General features: G+C 40.7%; 1 protein-coding gene across 16 annotated transcripts; it reads right to left on the bottom strand.

Moving 5' to 3' along the window:
* Positions 1–1,567: 1,567 nt before the first annotated feature.
* MFF (mitochondrial fission factor) lies at positions 1,568–22,343 on the bottom strand. Of its 16 annotated transcripts, none has more exons than XM_048954514.1 (12): positions 22,091–22,342; positions 21,928–21,977; positions 21,328–21,544; positions 18,848–19,065; positions 18,425–18,597; positions 17,265–17,353; positions 13,304–13,378; positions 9,833–9,991; positions 7,454–7,471; positions 3,845–3,907; positions 2,629–2,713; positions 1,568–2,252 (listed from the first exon to the last, which is right to left on the bottom strand). In XM_048954514.1, the coding sequence occupies exons 4-12, from the start codon at positions 19,062–19,064 to the stop codon at positions 2,121–2,123; spliced, it is 1,011 nt and encodes a 336-aa protein (XP_048810471.1). In that variant the 5' UTR covers position 19,065; positions 21,328–21,544; positions 21,928–21,977; positions 22,091–22,342; the 3' UTR covers positions 1,568–2,120. The 16 variants fall into 16 exon arrangements, with proteins under 16 accessions (XP_048810471.1, XP_048810469.1, XP_048810472.1 ...); XM_048954512.1 differs by having other exon boundaries at positions 21,904–21,977; XM_048954515.1 differs by lacking the exon at positions 21,328–21,544 and having other exon boundaries at positions 21,904–21,977; positions 22,091–22,343.
* Positions 22,344–23,275: the final 932 nt, after the last annotated feature.

A 23,275-nucleotide genomic window follows, 5' to 3' on the forward strand; every position in this document is an offset into this window, starting at 1 on the left:
GTTCCCGTAAAAGAAACTTTTATTGTTTCTTGTGTTCCAGAACAACTCTGTAAATGCAGCAGGCACAGCCCCTGTTAATGAGAGTTCACACAGAATCCTCCGCTTCACGCCGACGCTCCGCAGCTCCGCAGCAGGACGCGCTCCGTGCCGGCCCTCACTCAGGACAAGGCACGTGCAGCACACACAGCACAGGCTGCAGGCAGCCCCCAGCCAGGGCCCATATGGCAAAAAATGCAAAAAAGTGACACATGAAGCAGCCGAACTCAGGAAAAAAAAACACTCAGAAAAGCAGGCACAGCAACCTGACACACAAAGACAGCGCAGAAGCCGTGTGATGCCAGGCAGCGCAGCCTGCAGAGCTCCTGCTGGCACGTGGAACGGATGAGAGCAGCATGCAGTCCATGAGGCACACAGTGAAGCACCCAGGTCTTCTTGCACAGAGCAACCTGTCCTAGCTGCCAGATGTTGGAAATCTCACTGGCTGCTTCAGCCATCCAATCTACCTCTATCCTAGGCAGCCAACTGGTAATTTTCACAGATAAATACTGTGCAAATAGCAGTCAGTCATCAGCAAGATCAGTTGCTGTGCAGCTACAATGAGAATTTTCATATGTATTTACCATCTTTCCAGTCTTCCAGGCAAATGTCCCACTCATGGCGTTGGAGAACACCAAGGGGGGCTCCTCAGTCACTTTATGTCCCAGCGTGCCCCATCCCAGTTCTACTCCCAAACAGAATAGCATGGCTGCACAGGAGCTGGGCGATTCTTCTGGCCAGTAGGCAGTGCTTCTGCTGGGCAGGGCAAGTCAAGGGTAAAGCTGGAGGAGGCCTCATTTCTGCAGCTGTTGTGTATCATCATCTCTCAGCAGTCCGTGTCCCAGACATGGAGCCCAGAAGTTGTCCTGCACAGTGGTCCCAGCTGTTCTACAAAAAGTCACCTCTGAAGCACAGTTCTGCTGTCACTGCACTTTCTCCCACACACTGACACTGTTAGGAAGATTCCTGTACAGTTGAGGAAGGGGCTGTGGCTGCCACACATCCAAGTGGAAGGTGCAGCTGTACAAAGCCTGGAAGCCACCAACACAGAGGGAGGCTGAGGAGCTCCAGCAGCACTGTGCGTGGCTCAGAGCTCCCACAGAGCAGTCTGGCAAGGACAGCAGCACAAGGTGGATCACGCAGCTGAAGTGGGGATGTTTAACCCTACTGCAGGACGTGGGGACACTGGGCTTGCTTCCCATACAGATGTACTCAACCACATACACCCAGAGCAACTCCAGAGCACGCCAGGCAAGGCATCCCTCGAGCAGGCTATCAGGTGCCCACCTGCTGCTGGCTCTTACTTTCCAGGCTGCTAGTTCAGACAAATCCTCAAACTTTCTTAAAATAATATTAAACAAATTTTTATATTATTTCTTTGTTTTATTAAATACACTACAGTGGTCTTTTGTACTCCATCTTTTGATCACTCAGATTGACTCGCTTAAAAACGTATTTTATAGAAAAAACATCTGCAAAATTAAAGCTAAAATAAAAAGAAACAAAAGATATTACACACCTCTGGACAGTCTGCATGTTAGCAAAGACCTTTTATTATCTGACCTGAACACAGCCTTAAACTAGGAACATACTCATGAAACAGGACACATTCCTTGAATATGGCACACCTCTGATACAAGTTAGACTGAAGGAGAACTAGTGCAATGATGTTCACTTGCATCTAACAACAGATCAATAAAACCTAGATTTCATTACTTTGTGTTGATATTTTTTCCCCAAACCCAATTTGATTTGTTCTCTCCCAATCACAACAAAAAAATCCAGTGATTATTCCTGTCAGACACTCTCCTTACATTGCACAAAGCAAGCTTCATTTCAAAATCAGCTGATCCGTATTTACATTGAAGCATGCAAAGGAGGATACTGCAAGTATTCACAATGCAAATCTATTAAATACAGCATAACTGAACAACAAGGTGTCCCTTTAACACTGCAATTCTATAGGCTTTTTTTTCTGTGGTGGAAGTTTCCAGTGTATGAATTATAAAACAGCATACAATTCAGAAACAGAGTTTTGCAAATTTTGATGGTATTTTGATCGACTAAATCTTTCCGAGCTGTGTCTAGCGCCGAAACCAAAGCCAGCTGTTGAGTAGCCAGAAAGCTACAGTAATTGAATACATGATCATCTCCCTTTTAGCACGCTCTTTATTTTCTTCTTCCAGAAGCTGGAGACGCCGATTAAGTTTGATTATCTAAAAATAAACACACACTTTTAATAGTTTAAATAAAGTTGCCAGACTTTCAAGAAGCTTGAATAAGCATCCAAAATCAGTATTGTGCTTGATGGATTTTAAACACTTGATAATGTAACTTTCCATCTTTAGTGGCTAGTGATCAGACCTTGCTGTCCCTGCTAAGCAGGAGCAGAAATGGAGTTGGACTCCCCAGACCTCCAGAACAATACTGATTTGTGCAGGCAGTCTAGCAGGGATACAGACAGCATATCTCACCACATCATCTACATAGCTTCCTTTGCAGCCATACCGCTATATTACAACAGACAGCCTGCTCTCTTCTTTTACCACTACAACTTTATCTTAATATTATCAACTGTTACACATTACATACCTGCCTTCTTAAGGAAGCAGCATCTACAACAGTCATGTCGTCCGGTGTTCCTTCAAGTGTGGTATCCATGTTGGAAAGACCGTACCTATCAGGTTAGAGAGATCAATTAGCTGCTTCATCTGTACAAAGTTTAACAAGTATTGCATTTTATAAGCATTCTAGTAGATGTATTTTTGGTGGTGATAGGCAGGAGAATTCTCAGACCTTTTGGCTTTTACTGAGTTACGTACTTTCAATAGGACGATGACTGAATCAAGCATGAAGATGTATTAAGTGGGTGATTGGCTAAATCTGAGTCCACTGTTTTCCACATTCAAATATTTCTGGAATTTCTCCACACAGATTTCTTAGCATCACTTGGTCTCTCAATACTATTTCTAGTTATTCCACTGCTTAGAGAATGCTGAAAATTGCCTGAGCTAAAATGCCAGAGTTGCAAGAGATGTGCAATAGATCTGAACTAACCAAATGAAGATTTGGAATGAACTGGGTATCTTATGCTCAGTATCTATTCAGATATTCCACCTACTGAGATTAATGATCTCAGTCAAAAGAACCTTAATATTTTAGATAAAGGACAGAGAACGCTGTAAACAAAGAGTCAGGTGCCATCACTGCTTGGTGAATTCTGCATGCTTCAGAAAGAGGGTTATCATCAAAACACCTCAATTTTCTTGATGTAATGACTCACATAAAGCTTTATTCTAACTCCAGGATAAGTTATTTCAATACACACATTTTCACATAGTTGGTATCTTCACTTTGATGAAAACAGAAAAGCATAGTGTGAAACGGGAATTTCCTTAATCCTGATCACGACCTCACATTTTAAGATTACATCCAGTTCCACCGAAGTGATGTCAGTCTGCCAACATAATGGCTGTAAAAACACATCCTGCTACCACTAACACTCATAGGCATGTTACTGAAATCACCTGAAAAAAACAACATGATGCAAGGCCAACTTTTCTAGCAATAACAATACGAAATTCAACCACTATTAAACAGGAGGTACTCAAAGCACATTGCTAATGTAATTTAAAATCCTCTCCTGGCCGCACAACTTCTGCAGCACTGTTCTATCTACTATACGAGTAAGTTTGATGGTGAGGAATAAGGGCCTGAAATGCCTTAAGAGGTAAGGAGGGGAGATGGAAGAGCACTGTGATCCATTAAATTAGTGGATTGCAACTGACAGTAACAACAAAATCTTTACCTGGTGTTGTCATGATGAGGGTTAGAGGAAGTGGTAGCAGCTGACCCACCACGTAACACTGGCCTATAGCAGTTTTGTGTAGACAGAAAACAGGAGACAGAAACAGGAAATGACAGAGATAAGAGGTAAAACACACAGAACAAAGGAACATCAAAATATTTCCACTTATATATTTCTATACAATGCCTATTTATTTTACTGAATTTAATTAACACCAAGTGTTTACAGCTGTGTAGGTTTTTTTTTTTAAAATGAAAAAGCTTCATTTGTGGAAGATGAATGGTTGGAATATAGATTTGGGAGGAGTTACCAACCTTACAATACTATGGGATTCCTCATATTTTTTAAAAAGGCTCTCCAAAAAACAAAACCTCAGGAAAATAAATATCTATACTTATGCAGAACAGAATATGTCAGTTGGAAGGAACCTGCAAACATCATCTGGTCCAACTGCCTGCCTGCTTCACAGCTAACCAAAAAAGCATACCATTGAGGGCACTGTCCAAAAGCCTCTTGAAGACTGACAGGCACGAGGCACTAACCACCTCCATAGCAAAGCCTGTTCCCTTGTTTGACCACCCTCGTGGTAAAAGCAATTTTCCTAATGTCCAGTCTGAACCTCCCCTGGTGCAGCTCTGTGCCATCCCACGCATCCTGTCCTCAGTTCCCAGGAGCTCGACACCTCCCTCTCTGCCTCCCCTCAGGAAGTTGTGGTAAGCCATGAGGTTGCCTCTTGGACTCCTTTTCTCCAAAACTAGATAAACCAAGAGCCCTCAGCCTCTCCTCAGATCAGTCACCTTCCAACTTTATAAAAGCCTTTTAAACACTCTGTCCTCTAAGGAAAGAAGGATTTCTGGCTTGTCTTTCTTCACCTAAGCTAAATATAACTCAGACAACAAGGGCTACAGACCTAAGGACCATGTACAGATATAAAGGAGAGGCAGGAAGAAGTGACTAAAAGCTTCAAGTAGATGGTAAGAGCATCCCTGTTATTACTGCTCTTTCAAGTTTGTTTCCTTTTATTTCTAGGCAGAGGGCAAGAAAAGGTTACAGCTTTCTAAGTTGTTTAAACAATACAAGCACCACTCTGTCAGGAAGAAGTTGGCACGCCCCAGTTTTCAGAAGACATCAGCTGTGTGTTCTGATGACAGTGACACTATGGATTTCAGTGCCTCTGCTAATGAGGCAGTTGCACACCTGTGCTGTGTAACAAACTGATTTCAAGCAGTTGAACAATTTCTTCTATTTTCCCAATGCCAGCAGTAGGTATTTGTACTGTGCACTCAACCCACATATATACCAGCCTCTGAAGTTAGCAATAGGGAAAGAGAATGCAGGGTTGAAGATCCTTACAGCTGTGACAGTTGGGAGTCACAGGTCTGGTGCTGAGGCAGCTGGGTGAGCACTGTGGCCTGGCCCCAAAATGACCAAGTGCTGTGCAAAAACATCACAATCGCTGTGACTGAATTGAAAAGATTGAGGGTCTAGGAAGCCTTAGCAAACAGCTTCCCAGTACACAGCACTGGGATTAGGTCCTACTCTAAAACAGATCTTCTGCAATTGGAGCACTTTGCTATTATATCATAAAACTAAAAATGAAGTCCTGGAAGTGAAAAATGAGAGGCAGACAAGCGAAAGCCAGCATGATGCACCTTACAAAACAGAAGTTCCCAATCCCAGCACCAATAATAAAATAATATTCTTCCTCAAGTTCTCAAAAATGGTTTTCCTATTTCTTAACGGGAGAAATAATTCCGTTAGTCTCCAGTCTTGCTGGACAGATGCTATAACTAAATGCTTGGAGAAAACACAAGGAATTCAGCATAAAGCAGTTACAGAACAGGTTACAGAATTCCTCTGTGAACAAAAGTCGACTGTAATAAACAAATACGCCAACAGCAGCTTGATGTTGTGTCATGAGACCAACAGTTCTCAAATGCTCTCTGAACTCTAGTTCTCTGTGGCAGTTTGTGGTAAACTTAAGGTTTTACAGATGCTGCAGAACTAATGAGTGCTACGTAACCTGTACCATCCTTACAAAAAAAAAAAAAAAAAAGCCTTGGGTCTGGAAGCAACTGAAGACTACAGCAAACAACAGAACTACAGTCCTGCAGGTGCCATCCAAACCGGGAACCTGAGCTACACTGAAGACACACCTTTAATCTCACTCTAGCGTGGTGGCTTTGTTGTCTTCCTCCTTTTCTCTGCAGTTCATGTTTTTCTTTCTTTATTGGTGGGCCCAGGAGGATCACCACAGTATTTCCCTGCCTCTCCCACCCTTTTTACTTGCTCAATTTCAGGAAATCAGCAACAACAGCAACAAAAAATAATTTAGGTAACAGTGACATCTAAATCAGTGAAATCACCTCGCCCTCAAACTCAGCAGTAAATTTTCAGGTAAATACAGTGTGCAATAGCTCAACTCTCCTCTAGTTGTAAAGGCATGACAATCTTCCAGCAAGTAGTATAGTAAAACAAAACAAAACAAACCCAACAAAACCTAAAACTTTTGGTCTTCTGGCTGCTTCTGGCAGTTCCAACCTAAGTATTAAAACACAATCAGAAGCAGCCATAATTTAGGTATGCTCAGCACTTAAATATTTCACTGCAAATACAATGGCAGCCTAAAACACAACGGGAATGCACAGTAATGGATTTTAATAACAGTGGTAAAACAGGTAATAATGCAATGACCAAATGAACCAGGTCTATCTTCCCCTGCTTGGAGCAGAGCATGCAATGGAAATACCACAGTAATGATGCAATGAAATGGTCTGAGAGGAAAACAAGAGGTGTGGATAATCTAGGTCCAGCTTATATCACCTGTGTGCACACACACGTGACTCAGGCCAGCAATTCGTTGTTCAGTAGGGGCAGCAGCTATGTTGACTTCTCACCGTACTTTGAAACTTATCTGGAAATCTCAAACAGCTGTAAGAATGTGCACTAGGACTTTATGGACGTGATCTGGAGGTGAACTGGGTAAGAAGTTCAGCTGAAGTATAGAAGCTCTGAAGTACAGAAAGGATTTGTGCACTGAAGCATCAGTGAGTAGGCACAACTGCTCTCCTTGCTCACCTCAGCACTACAAGCGATTACTTCAACAAAGCAAGGCTTCTTCACATCTGCAGCTCTGTTTCATTTGCTTCTGAACTGAATTACCCTCATCTAAACTCTTGTGTAAGGACTGGTACAGTCTTAACTTGCACCATATTATTTCTATCATGAAGATTGTCATCAGCTTCTTCAAAATAAAATGTGATCTTACAACACTTCAGGAAATTAATACGTGGGTGAGGTTTGGCACTTAGTGAGGATGGTGGCTTTTTAGAAAGTACTTATCTAATAAAAAGGAGACAGCAATGAATTTCTATACTTTTTCTTTCCAAATAGTTAAGTCCTTGGTTCAAGAGGTAAAGAATAGCTTAGATAAAGTACAAATATTGTAAAAATTAATTGATTTTTTTTTCCCTGCACTTTATTTAAAATATTACTAAAATATCCTTAAATGCAGCTTTTTTGGTTGCCTGCAGCATATGAGCCTTTAAAAGACTAGTTTTTGGTCTCATAGAAGTTGAAAAAAGGTTAGAACTGGAAAGCAAAACTGACCTATTGTCCTTGTCCAAGCTGAAGGAAGTGCAAGAGTAAACAGACAGTGTAAACAGTAATCATTATATCGTTGGCCATCTGAAGAATCTATCATGCGAGCAATGCCAACCAAACCAGGCACAATTCATTAGCTGCAGCAGTGTAATCAGCACCTACCATCAGCAGTTTCAGTGAATTGCAAGGTAATTTTGCAAATATTTTGTAAAAAGAAAAGCAAGCCACGAAATAAGGAAAAATATTTCCAGTAAATAGCACAAGTCAGACCTTGTTCATTTTAAAAGATCTCATAATTAGCATAAAATTTAAAACAGTTAAGGCTTTCAGATAGAACACATTACACAGAGCAAAAGAACAGACAGCAGTTTGAAACAGTTTAAAATGAACAATATTTTACAACCATGCAAGTGAATCATCCAAATTTCACATTCCTACGCTGGCTGTAGAATGACAGTGGGTATCTAAACAACCAACCACTAGGAATACACTTTTACCTTAACTGATAAATTCATTCTGGGGGTAAGGCTGCTTGGCAGGCGAGTAACACCAATTTCCTGTTTCTTTTCAGAAGGCTACTAAGAGTGCCTCAAAAAATGAACCCAAACCAGGAAGAGTAATGCAGATTTAGAAGCATTTAGAACCCTAGAATTATTTTGATGACTGAAGTTAAGTGTGCTTATTAATATGTATACATGCAAAATCCAAGGAAATGTGGGCAAGAACCTGCCAAATGGAAGGCAGGGTAAATCTTTTTTGCTTCTCTGCAGACTGAGGAAAGGGCCAGAATTTCAGCCCATATTTTAACAAGGACTTCTGGCACAATATACAGTACTGTTACTCTCAGACAGAAGAATTCCTCTTTGTCTGGGAGCTTTAATTTTGTTAGGAAAGCAAAACAACACCACAGCCTGTTACTCCATCTAATCTTTTGATACAAGATCGAAAGAACAAAAATAAAACAAACAACTATTGCCCAATGGACACGCATTGACATTTTAACCTCTACAATTTGGAATTTCATGGGATTAAGACTGGGTTTAGCACCCAACTGTGTTTTGCTTGATTTTTATTTTTATTTTTATTTTTTTTTCCCCCAAGTTCCAGGTTAAAGGCATAAAGATCAGCAAGACTGGAGTTCTGTGTGATTTGGTAATATTAATACAGGCATTGATGTACAGTCCTGTCAGTAAACGTGGCGAGCTACAGGAGGTACAACTGTGAAAACAGGCATTTTCAATAAGATTGGCTTGACGGTCATACTTCCTTACCAAAACAACTAGAAAGCAAATCACTTCACTTTATAAAATATTAGGAGTGCTACTGGTACTACAGCAAAACCAGAGGCAGATAAGGAATTTGAAAGAACTTCTGAGTACAGCCCTGCTTAAGGACTGCAGAAGGAACGACCAGTTCATCCCAGCACCCATGGCAGTTTGCTTCTCTAATTCAAACTCTTTGCAAGAACTACAAAATGCAGCAATTCTTATCTGAACCTCTGTGACAAACACAGTATTGAAATTAAAATTGCTTTTGCTAAGAAAATTTCATCATTTTTAGTCTTTATAGATGCTTCTGCAGCGATAAACGTGTCATTCTAGTCGTGCTCAGAAGTGTCAAATCAAAACAGCACTGGGACACAGCAAGTGGGCAAAACTCCACTTGAAAAGAATGGAACTACGCTGATCACAACAAGGCTTCTTTGGGCTCATCAGCTCTCAAAGTATCAGCTTACTCATAGAAACAAAAAAATTATAAATTGAAGGAGAAACTCTGTATATATTGGTTTTTCTTCCCCCTCCTCCCCTCACAACATCCAGTGAAGTGGTCACCATCAGTCACATATCAACCAGAGATAAGTATGCATTATACAAACTGAGAGAGCCTAAAGTCTCAATATATTATCAAAAGCAGCATCTGCAACCAATGCCTTGCACAGAAACATATCCAGTTTCTGTACGTTTGCACAGAAACATATCCAGTTGCTGTACATTTGATTTATGGCAACATCAACCCAATCTTATTGATTTGCACCATTACTCACCAAAATAAAAGTAGTAGATAAGGTTAATAAATTTGCAGGTTTGAGATCAGGCATTAATTGAAGAAAAAACCTGACAACTTGGAAAAATTAAATCCCTCCCAGTCGCAGATTAGCTCTTACGATTTTTGTTTGGAAGGAAATCTTAATGCTGTATTTCAATAAACAGAAGCATTCTGAAATGTGAATTTTGGACAATTAAATTGCTTATGAATAGTGAACGCAAAGGAAAGCAAAAGCAAATAATTTCATCTCATTATTTTGTAAACATAAACCACACTCCACTAAAAGGAGAAAGAAAATGAAAGCAGCAGAAGCTGGCAGAATCAGTGACAACCAATCACCTGCGATTTTCATCCAGCACATCCAAGACCTGCTGGTAAGCCCTACGTGTGGAAGACTGGATAAACGATAAAATGCCACGAGCAGAGTAAAGATTAGTTCCGTCTTCAGGCAACATATTGGGAGGACAGACACGAGCCTGTTGCACTGATGGTGTCACACTGTTCATATAAGCACAATAAACGAAGAAAGAAATACTATAGTCAGATTTTTAATTAAAAAAAAAAAAAAAACCAACAAACTTTTCAGATAGCACCCATTCCAAAATGTTTATTGCTCGCTTTCAGTTTACCCTTCTCTCAGCATTATGAAGGTGGCATCCCCAAATTCCAGGTGTAAGGAATTGTGAGCTATGTTCACATATGCAATTCTGAAGGGTTATACTGCATAGTTTCAGAAAGGCCTTGCCCAGCCAATTCTGTGCCTGGCAAAATCAGCAGACAAGTCCTCATTGACACCAATGAGAAAGTATTTTTAAAAGCACAAGTTTTCTCAGCAAGGAGAACCTCACAGACTCTTCAACAATTTTTTCTTCATGTTGTGACTAAAGATCAAGATAGCATTTTGATTTGCACATGAACAATGTTTAAAGGCTATTGCTAGCCTTTCAGCACAGAATTCATATCCCAGGGATAAGTTACATGATCTGAGTTTTTGGCCATGATTAAAAAAAAAAAAAAAAAAAAAAAAAGCCCTTACAAAAAAAATACAGAGGATTGAGATGCAAGGATGAGCATTTTGGTTGAAAGCATTATACAAACCTTACCTCTACCAGACAGAAGCGAATTTCGATAAACTGCACTTGATTAAGTCATTTTTCCTCAAGTTTAACCTGACATTATCCACATTGCCCTTCAAACACCAAGGTTTTCTTTTATTTTAATCAGGGATTCTTAAGTGAGGCACTTTTTTTTTTTTTAAAGAGGAAATCACTTTTGTTAGCTTTCTCATTTACATTAACACATACAAGAGAAAGCGTGCATCACTGTACCCTTTAAATCTTGGGATAGTTTCTATTCCAAGATTAACATTCTTATTTCAACACTCCTTGAACTGTTGATGCAAAATAGAAGTGGCAAAGTTACCAGAGTTAGAATACAAATCTTTCCACATTTGTTAGCATTTTTATGAAACTAATCAAACCCTGAATGGTTGAGCAATTGTAAATGGGTTTGAAACGTGGATAATTTCCAGGTGGGTCACAGCCCTTTAATGTTCTGTTTTGAACAGAGCTGCTTTGTGACTGGCTGGCAGCAAGACTACAAAACTGAGTAAGAAAGGAAATTCAATTGAAAAGAGATTCAAAGCATGTTACTCAGATGTCCCTTCAGCCACAGAACAGTTAAAGCCATCCCAAGCTTCTAGAGACATGCAAAGACAGCAGTGGCTGGTGCCTGACTGACATTAGTCAGTATTTACCAGCTAAAGTGCAAATACCTTCTCATGTTGCTGCAGAATAAGTGTAGCCAAAAGTAAAATAAATAAATAAATAAACATTTCTATATTTTTTCTATGAGTTGCAGAATTGATCTCTCTTTCATATTTACAATGATTTCTATTTTGCCATCAATAGCAGTGGTCACAGCCACAAATTTATTTCTTCAATTGCATTGGAAATCCCAATAGTCAGTAGAAAAATCACTAGAAGCAGGGAAATATTGTCACTGAAGTAAATTCATGAGATTTTCTATTCCTGTATGGATTTAACAGCTTGAAGGAAAGGAAAAAAGAGCTCAAGGCTTGATGTCATAATATGTCGTTATACTACAGCTAATTTTCCTTGTTTATCATCTCAGATATTAGGCTGAATGAGAGCTTTTAAAGAAGTGACAGTATATAAACATATGGAAAACCATAAAATACTGTAAAATTCACATTGTCCAAAATACTTTTATTGTAAATAACCCTAGTAATGTTATTTGCAGAGTATTATGTAGATACTGAAAAACTACAAACAAACAAACAACTACTGAACTAAAACTACACAAAATTCCCTACAAGAAACTCACATGTAGAAAGTCTACAGTTCAGGGAAAGGAAAAAAAAAAAAAAGACTGCAGAACCAGGTAGTTCCTAATTCACTGAAATACTCTACAGTCATTGGTTTATGGGCAGCTTCAAGAGGTGCTTCATTCAGGAGTTCTTTTTACTAGAGAAAAACTCATTTCTTACTTTGAATATATTTGCTCCTGGACATGAAATAAACTGCACAGCGACATTAAATTAGTCAAATTTTCTCCATAAGGACTACTGCTAATTTTGTTATTGTTCTGAAGTACACAGTTTAGGAGAGACCTTCCTTCCTTTCTGAAAGCAAGAATAATTAAATAAAGGGCTCAAATCTCAGAGTTAGTGAATATGGGATGCAGGGGGTAAATGAAGCTGAATTCTTCCTCTGTGCTCCTGTTTCAGGATTACTCATCTATAAGCATGCACTAGCCCCCTGGACTAGATCAGAAGCCATGGAAAAGCAATTTAGTTAAGTAAACACCTGATACACAAACCAGCCAAGATGACACAAAAATAATTCTCTAACATTGAACAAGACTACTTATCAGAAATTGTAGCTACACCCTTATCTTTTCAATTGGTAGAGGAATGTTCTTAGTCTTCAATGCAATTTCATGTAAAATTTCAGAACAGTTTTCACATTCAGTCCCAGACAGTCACTGTTTCAGCACTTTCTGGTTAAAAACACTAGTAAATTTCAGAACAGTGAATTATAGAAATTACTATGAAGGAGTTCAGTAGCAGTCTACCTTCCCAGCAGTGTCCCCAAAGCCTTCTAAAAAGGTGTGAGAAATACAGACTTTGTTTCTCTTAGCTCTAGGAATATCAAATAAGGGTAAATAGATTTAAATTAGAAGTTAGTTTAGATTCAGCCACAGACTGCACTATCATTAAAGACGTGCATACCACAACCTTTTACCCCATAACCTGCATGAAGAACAGGATTTCTCAAGCTATGAAATAGGAAAGTGCATCTCCTTAGAGAGCTCAAAGGGAAAGGCAGGAGCAGAAGGAAAAAAAAGAAACCAAAATCTACCCATTTTGATCCAATCTCAGTGGCTTGTTGACTCATGATTCACAGTGGAACCTTTGCATTCAACACCGACTAGCAATGGACGAGAAATAGCTTCATTTCTCCAGGTAATCACAGTCAAAGAACAAGACTGCAAGACTAAAGCTTTTCTTTTCTCTCTTTTTTCTTTTTTTTAATAAAATCAATTGTTAGTTGAAGCTCTGCCTTTCCTTCTCCACCACTTATTTCTCCCTGCGTTTCTCACACCGGTGATTTGGGAAAGCTTGGGAAAGCATGCAACAGAAATAGAAACCACATATTCAGTGTAGCAAAGGCCGTTTCAATTTTATATTCTAAGTTACAGATACTTAGTGTGAAAGTTAGTATTGCAGAGAGCTACATACTTAAACACACTCCTGATTTTCATATACCAGGTAACATGTTGGCTTACGTGCAATCCTTAGTCGAAAGAGGTGACTGGAACCGTGGCATTTTATTTCTTGGGACAGTATCTGATCTGTGCCACCTTGAATAATAATTGTAATCTCTTAAGTAAGCATCCTTTATAAAAATGCCATTTAAAGAGCAGTTAATATTGCTAAATAGGTAGAAGGTTATTGTACAAGGAGATGCCCACTTATTAGTCTCTTTTTTTTTTTGTTGTTTTTGAGCATTTGAGAATTACTTTCTTAAACAAAGCCAAACTCCCAACAAACTGTTGGAAATGCATGCAAATGGATGACAAGAGAGAGTGGGAAAAAAAAAAAAAGACTCAAAGAACAAGAGGAAAAAAACCTTATCTATATCATACAGAGAACATAGTGGTAAAGAGCACAGCCAATTCCTTTGCCTCAATCTATTCCAGAACATTTGATTTTGTCACTTTTGTAGGTCAGGAAAGGGAATTTTGCACAGTACATGCGAGTATTTTGTCTGAAGACAATACTGTTGCAGATTAAAACTTGAGTATTATACTCTCTCGTAAGCAGATAAAGTTTTTACACAGCAGTATCCAATGTGCTTTTTCAATAAGGACAGTCTACTCAGTGCTATCTCTTCTATCAGGAAAATAGACAAAAGAAAAAAACTTTTATAAGAATGAAATATTTGATGTAATTTGAAATGGGTGTAAAAGATGGGACTTGTGTTTCCTACGAAGATGTGAACTAGACTCCAGAAAAACCCATGGGAAGAAGGTGCTGATCTTTGTTGCAGTACTTTTTATTGCAGAACTACCTAAACATGAAATCAATTTAAAAGTCAAGCCAGTTTTGATGAAGCAGCATTGTACCATTGCAATAATTAGAGCAAAGATAATACTATCAGCCAACACCACTGGAGACAAGAACTTCAAGAGCAGCTAGTTCCTTGTGTATTTGTACAGTAGTGAAAAAGTATTATTTCTAGGAGGTAAAGAAATTAAAGTTGAAGTTACATGAGACATAACAGGTGTACACTTAAGTTTTCTGTAGTGCAGAGAATGCATTTTTAGTATAATGTCTCTATTTAAACGGTTTATTATCAGTAACAAAGGGAATGAAGTTTAGAAGAAATTAATCACGTTTACCTGGAATCTCTAAAAGAAATAGCAACCTACAGGCTATGTGATAATCAGTACCATCTGAGGTAGCATAATTAACATCAAACAGGCTTATTTGCTTGCATTGCCTATCTCATTCAACATCAGAACACATCCACATCAGCAGTGTCTCTAAGTGGCTACCACAGTGAAAACAGAATGCTATCTTATTAGTATTGTTCATAGAATCACCACTTCTATTTCCACAAAGCTAACTTTTTTCTTTTGCTGTTTGCAGTGTATATCCCATAGGCCTAAATGATAAGGAAAAGAGTCAAGAGATACCAAGCCTTTTGTTCTGGGTGCAAAAGGCACGGCTCACACAAATGCAGAATTTCACCTTGAACAGAGTATTTTCATAATATGTATTGATAGAACATTCTCCTGAGCATTAGCCAGGTCTGTAGTTGCATTCTCCACCTGCAGATTGATACAAGCTAAACGAGGCAGAAATGACAGACTCAGAATTGCTATGAATGCCACAGCATTTTGAAAGTGCTTTTTTTTTTTGACCACACTGCGTCAAAAGCAGCAATGATGACAGAAAAAGAAGCATTTCTAGGAATCTCAGTGGTATCAGAACAGATGATCTATATGCTAGGCCCAGCATAACTTCTGTCATAAGAAAAAAAAGTGCATTTTCTGCAGGCCAGCAAATGTGGAATGCTGAAGAAATTCAGGTTCTTCTGCATTATCAGTAGAGAGCACAGATACAACAGGCTTAGTATCACTTAGATGTTACTCTTCATAGAAACAAAACAGACTGATCCAGAACCTTGTGTAAGTTTACATAATTCTTCCAGAAGACTGGAAAAGCCTAGTAAAATAACCTGGATTTAACATTATGCAGGTGCTAGCACAAGCATCAAGACAGGAAAACTCATCTCCAGATGTGTCACAATTTCCTGGCTCTTGCAGACAATAAATGGAGTCATACAAATTAGCAGTGACTTAGTTCACTCATCACGTCCCTCTTAAATTTAGAGGATATCAGGTTTGTATTGCACTGCCAAGCCTCTTTGAAGGACTGCTAATAGATTAAGCAATTACGTTGGCAAATAACATTTAGACAGTTTTAAACCAGTAATTCTACATACAGTAGAATAGTAAAGCACAGAGATGAGTTTTGCAAATTTAAGATTTCTGGATTGAAGAAATTCAGACATGAGAAGTCTCACAGGGATGAGACGCATCCAGGCAGAGCTGCTCTTGCTAGTTTTCTAGGTTGCTGGCTAGGCAGATGCAGCCCATGACTTTAGGGAGCGCAAACAAATGTTGGGAGCATGGATAAAGTGATTTCAAGAAATTGCAAGAATTCATTCACCATCTGCTTTTCCTCCAACAAGGACTGAAAAAGTAACATCACAGTGCTAAATTTCTTCACAAGCAACTTCCACCACATGAAGACCATCCATTCCTGCATGCACTGTATGCAAACTATCAAACAGGCATTTGAAGGTCATTCCTGTGGCAAAGTTCCAGCATATCCAGTCCGACATATTTTAACTGGGTGACCAATGTCAAAGGGAACTTGGACACTTACTAGGCTGCTAAAACATCTGGAGACTGAGCTGATCAGCAGCTTAAGGATGTGAATTCGAGTTCGTCAGCTCAGTGAACTTAAAGTTCAGTAGATCTAGATATGTGAGATCTATGAGCTTGTATAAAAAGCCTGATTAAGAAAAGGAAGTTAAGCAACAGTATTTCCATGAAGATCTGGAGGAAGAGAAGGAAATCTGTAATTCCTGAAATAGGCATCTGAATACATTTCAGCAGTTTTAGACAAATTGACTCATAGGTAGATAGAAACCTAGAATATAGAGTACCTCTTGGTACTCCTGTAAATACAAGAGAGCAGGCATTCCTAGGACAGTTTACTTTCTTTTTTTTTTAAACACTAAAAATAAGTACAACCCTAAGTAGGTCATGTGCTTATTTCCTAAACTAAATTTAAGGTGGTTTAGCAATATCGCACTACTGAGTCTTCATTTGTCCAACACAGAATGAATCCCATTCTTAGGTCTCACATCTCAGATTCTTTCATTAAAGCAGCATTTCTTAGGGTAGCTATATTAGGAATTGTTTTGAACAATACATACATATACAGGAAGATTAAGTGCTACACTGCAATAAAAGTAAAATTATTGCCAGGTGGAAGAATGCCATCACTCAAAATATACTGAGAGCAATCAAATGACTACTGTATCTAATCAGAACACATAGACATGCATGTCTTTAGAAAGTACCATAAGAACTGCTACCTCTGATGGTATCAGTAAATGAACTTTCCAGTTCTAAATCTACTTGCCATTTTTGTCTCAGGAGATGATGATACATGCTCACAGATCCCAATCCACAAAGTATACAGACACCAATGAAAAACGACTTACTCTCATACTCATGAGAAATAACCATATTTCTTTGTCTATTAATTCAAACCATTATGTGATACCAACAGCAATAACTGGGAACATTTTAATGCACACAAATAACTCAATTTCTTTGAAATAACCTGAAAATTCAGGGGAAAAAAAAATTACACCACTTCAGAAACTGAAAAATCTCCTAATGCAGCAATTCACAATAACTCATGAAACAACCATGTGCCCACAAACACTCCCACCTCTAAACTCCAAGAAAACCCTCACTGTACCAGAAGCATAGAAATTAAGAAAAATGCTAGCTTTCTAGTGTTCAAAATTATATACTTGCTACAGCACACAAAAACATTACTTAGTAAAACAAAACAAAAAAACAGGATGAGGATATAAAGAACAAAAGAGATATGTAGTAAAGCTGTAGTTGTGTCCCTGTACCCTCTTGCTTTACTCACATGGAATCATTTCTGGCCAGCTGGCCATTCTGTCGAGTAGCATTTTCACTCATGGAACGTTCTCTCTTCAGTCTTCCCACTGAACGAACCTGCACAAGAGGGGAACAAAAGGGAGATGAAAGACAGGAAATCCCAGGATCTAAAAACTTAGCACTGGAGAGTTAAGTTAGTTCAGTCCTCAAAGGCAAACTGGAGCTGTTGAAGCAGTCCAGAGGAGGGCCACGAAGACTGTAAGGCCACAGCACCTCTTCATGAGGAAAGGTTGAGAGAAGTGGGTTTGTTTAGCTTGGAGAAGACTCCAGGGAAAGCTCACTGAGGCCTTCCAGTACTTTAGGGGAGCTTATAAGCAGGATGGAGACTTTTTACACGGCCTGATAGTGATAAAAGGGGAACTGCTTTAAACTAAGAGAGGAAATTTAGGTTACATGTTAGGAAGAAATACTTTACTCAGGGAGTGGTGAAGCACAGGAACAGGATGTCCAGAGAGACTGTGGGTATCCCATCCTTGTTCAAAGCCAAGTTAGATGGAGCCCTGATTTGCCGGTGGCAACCAGCCCACGGCAGAGGAGTTGGAACTAGATGATCTTTAAGACCCTTCCAACCCAAACCATTCTATGTTTCCATGGGTCTCTTGGTGATTAGGAGGAAGGCACCAGATGAGAGGATCTGATGCTGGTACATGTAAAACCAAGTTCCAGACTCACTGCCATCCTTTTGTTATCAATCCATACAACCCAATGCCACAAGTATGAACAAGTCTACAGGATGCACAACTTCACTAGTATTTTCCAGTTTGTAAGATGCTAATTACACATCATTCACCTGCATGCCACTGCCATATGCTTCTTTAAAGTATGTTTTTTAGACTTTTGTTAAAACTCACTAATTCTGTGTATTATATCATTTGTCAGACTGTCATGCCTATAGCATCTCACTACGTGTTCCAATAACAAAACTGCAAATTAAAACCACCAGTCATTTTGTCAGTTAAATATAGAACTTAAAGGTCACATTTAGAACTACAGTGCTTATAAAGATATTTTGTATTTTCCTAACTTAGATTGCACCAGATAGATCTGCACTACAGCAGAGAAATCTTTATTTCATTTTGCTTTAGAAAAAAAATTCTCAACCAGGTAAAAAGCAAAACAAGTACTAGCCTCTTCATTTTGAGGGGTCTGTTGTGGAGGTTTTTCTAAGTCCAAAAAATCTAGTGGTCGATCACTAAGAGAAATAACACGGGGAGGAGTTTTCAACGCCAGTGGTTTGAATGGAGTAGACTGAAGAAGGTCGAGGTCTGGAGGCCTGGAAAGTGGAATGTCTTCACTATTACCTGCAAGAACATCAGTTGTCAATAGAAAGCAAGTTTCTTTTGTTAACTATTTCCTTCGCAAGTTACACCAAATTATTCACGAAGCATTTTCAAAATTTGAGGTACTTCCTCGGCCAAAGTTGATGAGCAACAACTGTTTGAGAATTGGAAAGCATTTTATAAGTTTTTCTTTAAATATATATTTGTCCTTTCAGAAATTTGAGGGATTTAAATTTTGGCCTGTTTTTACCATATTGAGATGCAGACATACCTGCCACTACAATCCGCTCTGGAACCTGCATAGTTACACTGGCATTTGGAAATCCTTCTGGGATGCTCTTCTCAAGGTCAGCGTTCTGAGGAGCCACTTTGAGTTTCTCTGGGACCCTCATGCGCTGACTGATCCCTTCGGTGTACTCCATCTCATACTGAAGGCGATTGATTTCTGCCATCTCAGCAGCTGGTGATGGGAACGCAGCCCCGCTCATCCTGCCAAAAGGAAACCATGAGCTGTAATAGCAATGTACAGAAGCATGGAAAGCAACTAAAGGGACCTCTGTCTGGTTTAAGATTGAGAGAAGAAGAAATCCTAGAGCTGTGCATGTAGAGCGGCAGGAAAGGGACCACTGATGGAAACTATGGGCTAGAGAGGGAACTCAAATGGCTGACAGAACATTTTCACTGGGGCAGTGGCCGAGGGACCTCATCAGTAGTTCTGATAGAGATAGTAGCTGTAGCTTGGGTTAAGAAAGAAACCCTGGAGACACAGTTTGAATAAGGCTGCAGAGCAGCTCCCAGAGGAAACTGTGAGCTGCAAGAAGCCTCACTTGTGAGAAACCTCAGCCAGTCAACAGCTGGGGGCCTCAGCTGTAGCTCAGCTCAGACAGAGACATCGGTTACTTTTACTGTTAGGGTTAACAGGAATATTTATTTGTATACATCTATGCACATGCACAGTATGCAAATACAGTCAGTATGGGAAAACCATCTACGGGAAACAGCTTACTCCAGCAAGAAATCTTTTATTGGCACTGCTTGAAGTGGCTCCCCAAGTGAAGCAATCTATTCCCGCAAAAGGGCATTTTTTGCCAATATAATTACAGCGACATTCTTTTGCTATTTTTGACAGCAGGGCTACATCTGTGCTTTGCTTGTGCCTTAGAAAGCTGAACACACAGAACCTTGACTACAAAATGCTTCGGTCCAGGTGAGACAGAACACGAATCACATCACCAACCAACCAGCACGAGCCCACACACAGCACCTCGTGTTTGGGAGCTGCGTACCACCATCAGCATACCACCATGGTCAACCCAATATAACCTGCTCTTCTGTGCACACAGATGCACAAACACAACCTGGGTTCTTCCCTCAGTGCTTCAGTAAAGAGCATCTGCTCTCAGGACCCGCCCAAGGAAACAGCCTCTGTGATCCTGTCAGATGGCACCTCCATCTGTTTTGCACATTCTATTTTCATGCAAAGAAGCCAGACGACCCCTTTATTCATTGCCATGTAATTAGACTAATACTTGACAATATCACACAGAAACAATACTTCCCTATCAATAAAACCTCAAACTGACAGCGATCTTCAGACAGCAGAATTAAGCACACAGAAGGATACGGTCTAAGTAAGACTGCATTAAATACACTCATCCAAGACATGATCCACTTAGCAATCTGTCCTGGGATCTTTGATGTTACTTTCAAGACTTACAGTCACTGCAGATCAAATGAAATACATTTATTCATCTCAAAGCCTCACTCATTTCACCACGTTGCAGAACTGGGCATCAAGGAGAAGGTCTTCATTCTATTTAAACTTGAATATCTATCCTTAAAGGAAGTGCCTGAAATCACACACAGATTTAATCACACAGAATGGCCCAGGTTGGAAGGGACCTCAAGGATCGTGAATCTCCAACCCCCTGCCACATGCAGGGCCACCAACCTCCCCATTTAACACTAGACCAGGCTGCCCAGGGCCCCATCCAATCTGGCCTTGAATAATCAAATCAAATGAAAGGAATTGGAGCAGCCCACTTTGCTAAACACTTCAAAATATGCATATGCTGTCTAAAGGAGCTCAAGAGGTGCATAAGCAGCTCTGTCACTTCAGGATTCTTACAGTTTTTTTCTTTTTTTTTTTTGGCCCTGTCCTTCGGACTTGCAAACTACATTTGTCTCTCTCATGAAATGTTGGCTGGATCAGCCAGTGACAGGTAGAGACTTCCAGTATTTCCACTTTCCAAAAGGTACATTTTCTTCCCAAACAGGGCCTATGATCAGTAAGGCACTTCCAGATCAACAGCATTAAGATAATCACGATGTCAATATCAAAGAACCAATTTTAAGAAGACCTTAAAGTCCCCATTACTATTGGAGTCTATTGGAGGCAGCACACAGAACAGCCACCTCTCACAAGACCAGACTACAGATGTCCCACAGCTTGTTTGCTTCCTTATTCTGAAGTACCAGGACAGCTATGATGTTTGTCATCAGGTATCACTACGCTGCAGCACTGTTTATTATACACCACAGCTTCCCTGAAGTTTGGCATTGATTTGCGTGTAAATCAGCACAACTGCTGCTTCCCAGCTGTATGATAAAGCACACGCAAAAAAATGACAAATCAGAACAGCTGTTCTATATAAAATATAAACTAGAAACTAAATAGTGCAGGGTGGGTCCAGCTGTACGTGGTAATTGCTGAGGAATACATACAGCACCTCAATATCTTCTTACTCTTACCTGCTTATCAACACTGACTTTTTTTTTCTGTCAAGTCGATTTCAGTTTTTAACCTATTTATTTTTTTTCTCCCCACAAGAGAACAGCAAAACCACAAACAGTGACATTTCGGCAGCAGAACTTCAAACCGGGCTCGTTAACAAACGCCCAGCCGTTCAACAGGAACGTAACCATCCACTGCTTTCTGTCACAGCCATTAGGCAGATTTCAGAAGACACTAAAAAAAAAATCACAACGAGGATTTTAAAACTTATACTTACAGAATTAAGTGGCTCTGAAAGGGCATTAAGTGGCTCAGAAAGACAACGTCGGGAAGCGACAAGGTGCAGTCGAACCACATAGGCGCCGAACTCCGGCGATCCTTCATCCCGCCCGACGCGACCGCCCCGCACAGCGCGGCCACGGAACGCTGAGCGCGGCCCCGCTCCCGGTTCCTCCCCCCCGCTGCCTGCAGTTCCTCTGAGGCTCCGGCGCCTCCCGGAACCCCCTGAACCCCTAGCAGGTTTCAATGCAAAAAAAAAAAAAAAAAAAAAAAAAAAAAAAAAAAAAAAAAAAGAGAAGGAAAAGAAACCAAACCTTTTTTCCTTAACAGAAACACACCGGAAACGCTGGAGAACACAGCGCGGTGAGACGGCCGTGGATCCAGGACCCTGCGGGGAGGGGGAGGCACGGCTTGGGCAGCCGGGAGGTGGCGGGGGCACAGCACGGCACGGCACGGCTCGGCTCGGCGGCGCTCCCTCCAGGCCCAGCAGCGCGCACTCACCCAGACGCAGCGTAACGCGCTCAGCCCTGCCCGGCCCGCCTGTTGCCCCGGCCGGGCCGCTGCTGCCGTACTCCTGCGCTGCCTCCGGCGGACGGGGGAGCGTTCAGCGGCGTAACGCGCCCTCAAGCACCCTTCAGGTGAGGCGCCGCCACCGGGCGGGCTGACCCCATCGGGCTGCCGTAAGGATCACTTTCCATCACGTGATGGAAAGCGGGCGGAAGCGGCTCCCCCTGGCGCCTCACGTGCGGCCCCGCCGCAGGGCGCCCATTTTTAGTGAGGGAAGGCGGGCGGTGCGCATGCGCGCTGGTGGCCTCCGGCTGGTATTGGGAAGGAACCGCGTAGTTCAGAACTTCCAGCCCTTGTTTAAGCTTCGCAAAGGCCATTTTGCGACCTTACGTAATTAGCACCGTGTAAAACTCGTCAGCGCGATGTAAAATACATCCGAACCACAACGCTCGTTTCCCAACTCGCTCCCAAGCAGCACCGTGACGGTCCGCCCCGCCCCTGCTGTCCTTCGGCATCCCGAGGGCAGCGAAATGAGAGATGCTGTTATGTAGCGCAAATAATTTATTTTTTTTTTGAACAGGATAAAAAAGCTTCCTCTTTTCACTATTTTTTTTCAATGCCCACGGTTATGTTTTAGAGGTCAAAATGAGCAGCAGAGGCAGAAGTACTGAAGTGTATATTGATCCAAGGTCAATGCAGCTTGCTAATTCTGTCCTTAGAAATGCCAAAAGCACCATTTCACAGAGGCAAACGATCTGAAATATGATCTATTAGAAGGTAAATATAAAAACTACACAGCACAGAAAATTATACATTGTTTCTCTGCAGATTCTGGATGCTTCACTTGGCCTCCTTGAAACAAGCTGTTTTCCTGAGTACCTCTCAGCAATCCCCTTTCCTCTACCACTATCAAGATGAATTTTGCCTTTAAAATAATGAAAATCTAAGCCTTGAAGCACGCTAGAAGCTTCTTCAGCAGTGATTCCATGCGTACAGCAGGGCTCAGGTCCCGGGGTGTGGGCTGTAGCCTGGACACAGGCCTGCATTCCAGGGCAGGGCCGGAGCAAGCAGGGCCTCCTCAGCTTCCTCACCACACTTTCAGCTGACCTATCACTATGTATACATGTAATGTTTTATATAGGTAAAGATCAGTAGTAGTGAGAGGAACGAACAACAAAT

The sequence above is a fragment of the Lagopus muta genome, chromosome 9 (genome assembly GCF_023343835.1).
Source record: "Lagopus muta isolate bLagMut1 chromosome 9, bLagMut1 primary, whole genome shotgun sequence".
Taxonomy (NCBI): domain Eukaryota; kingdom Metazoa; phylum Chordata; class Aves; order Galliformes; family Phasianidae; genus Lagopus; species Lagopus muta.

Coding starts and splice junctions, on each gene's coding strand:
- MFF (XM_048954506.1), bottom strand. CDS start 21,694: ATGAAGGATCGCCGGAGTTCGGCGCCTATGTGGTTCGACTGCACCTTG. Junction 18,598..18,847: donor AGAGCGGATTGTAGTGGCAG/GTATGTCTGCAT, acceptor ATGTTCTTGCAG/GTAATAGTGAAGACATTCCA. Junction 2,714..3,844: donor CCTCATCATGACAACACCAG/GTAAAGATTTTG, acceptor CTAACCTGATAG/GTACGGTCTTTCCAACATGG.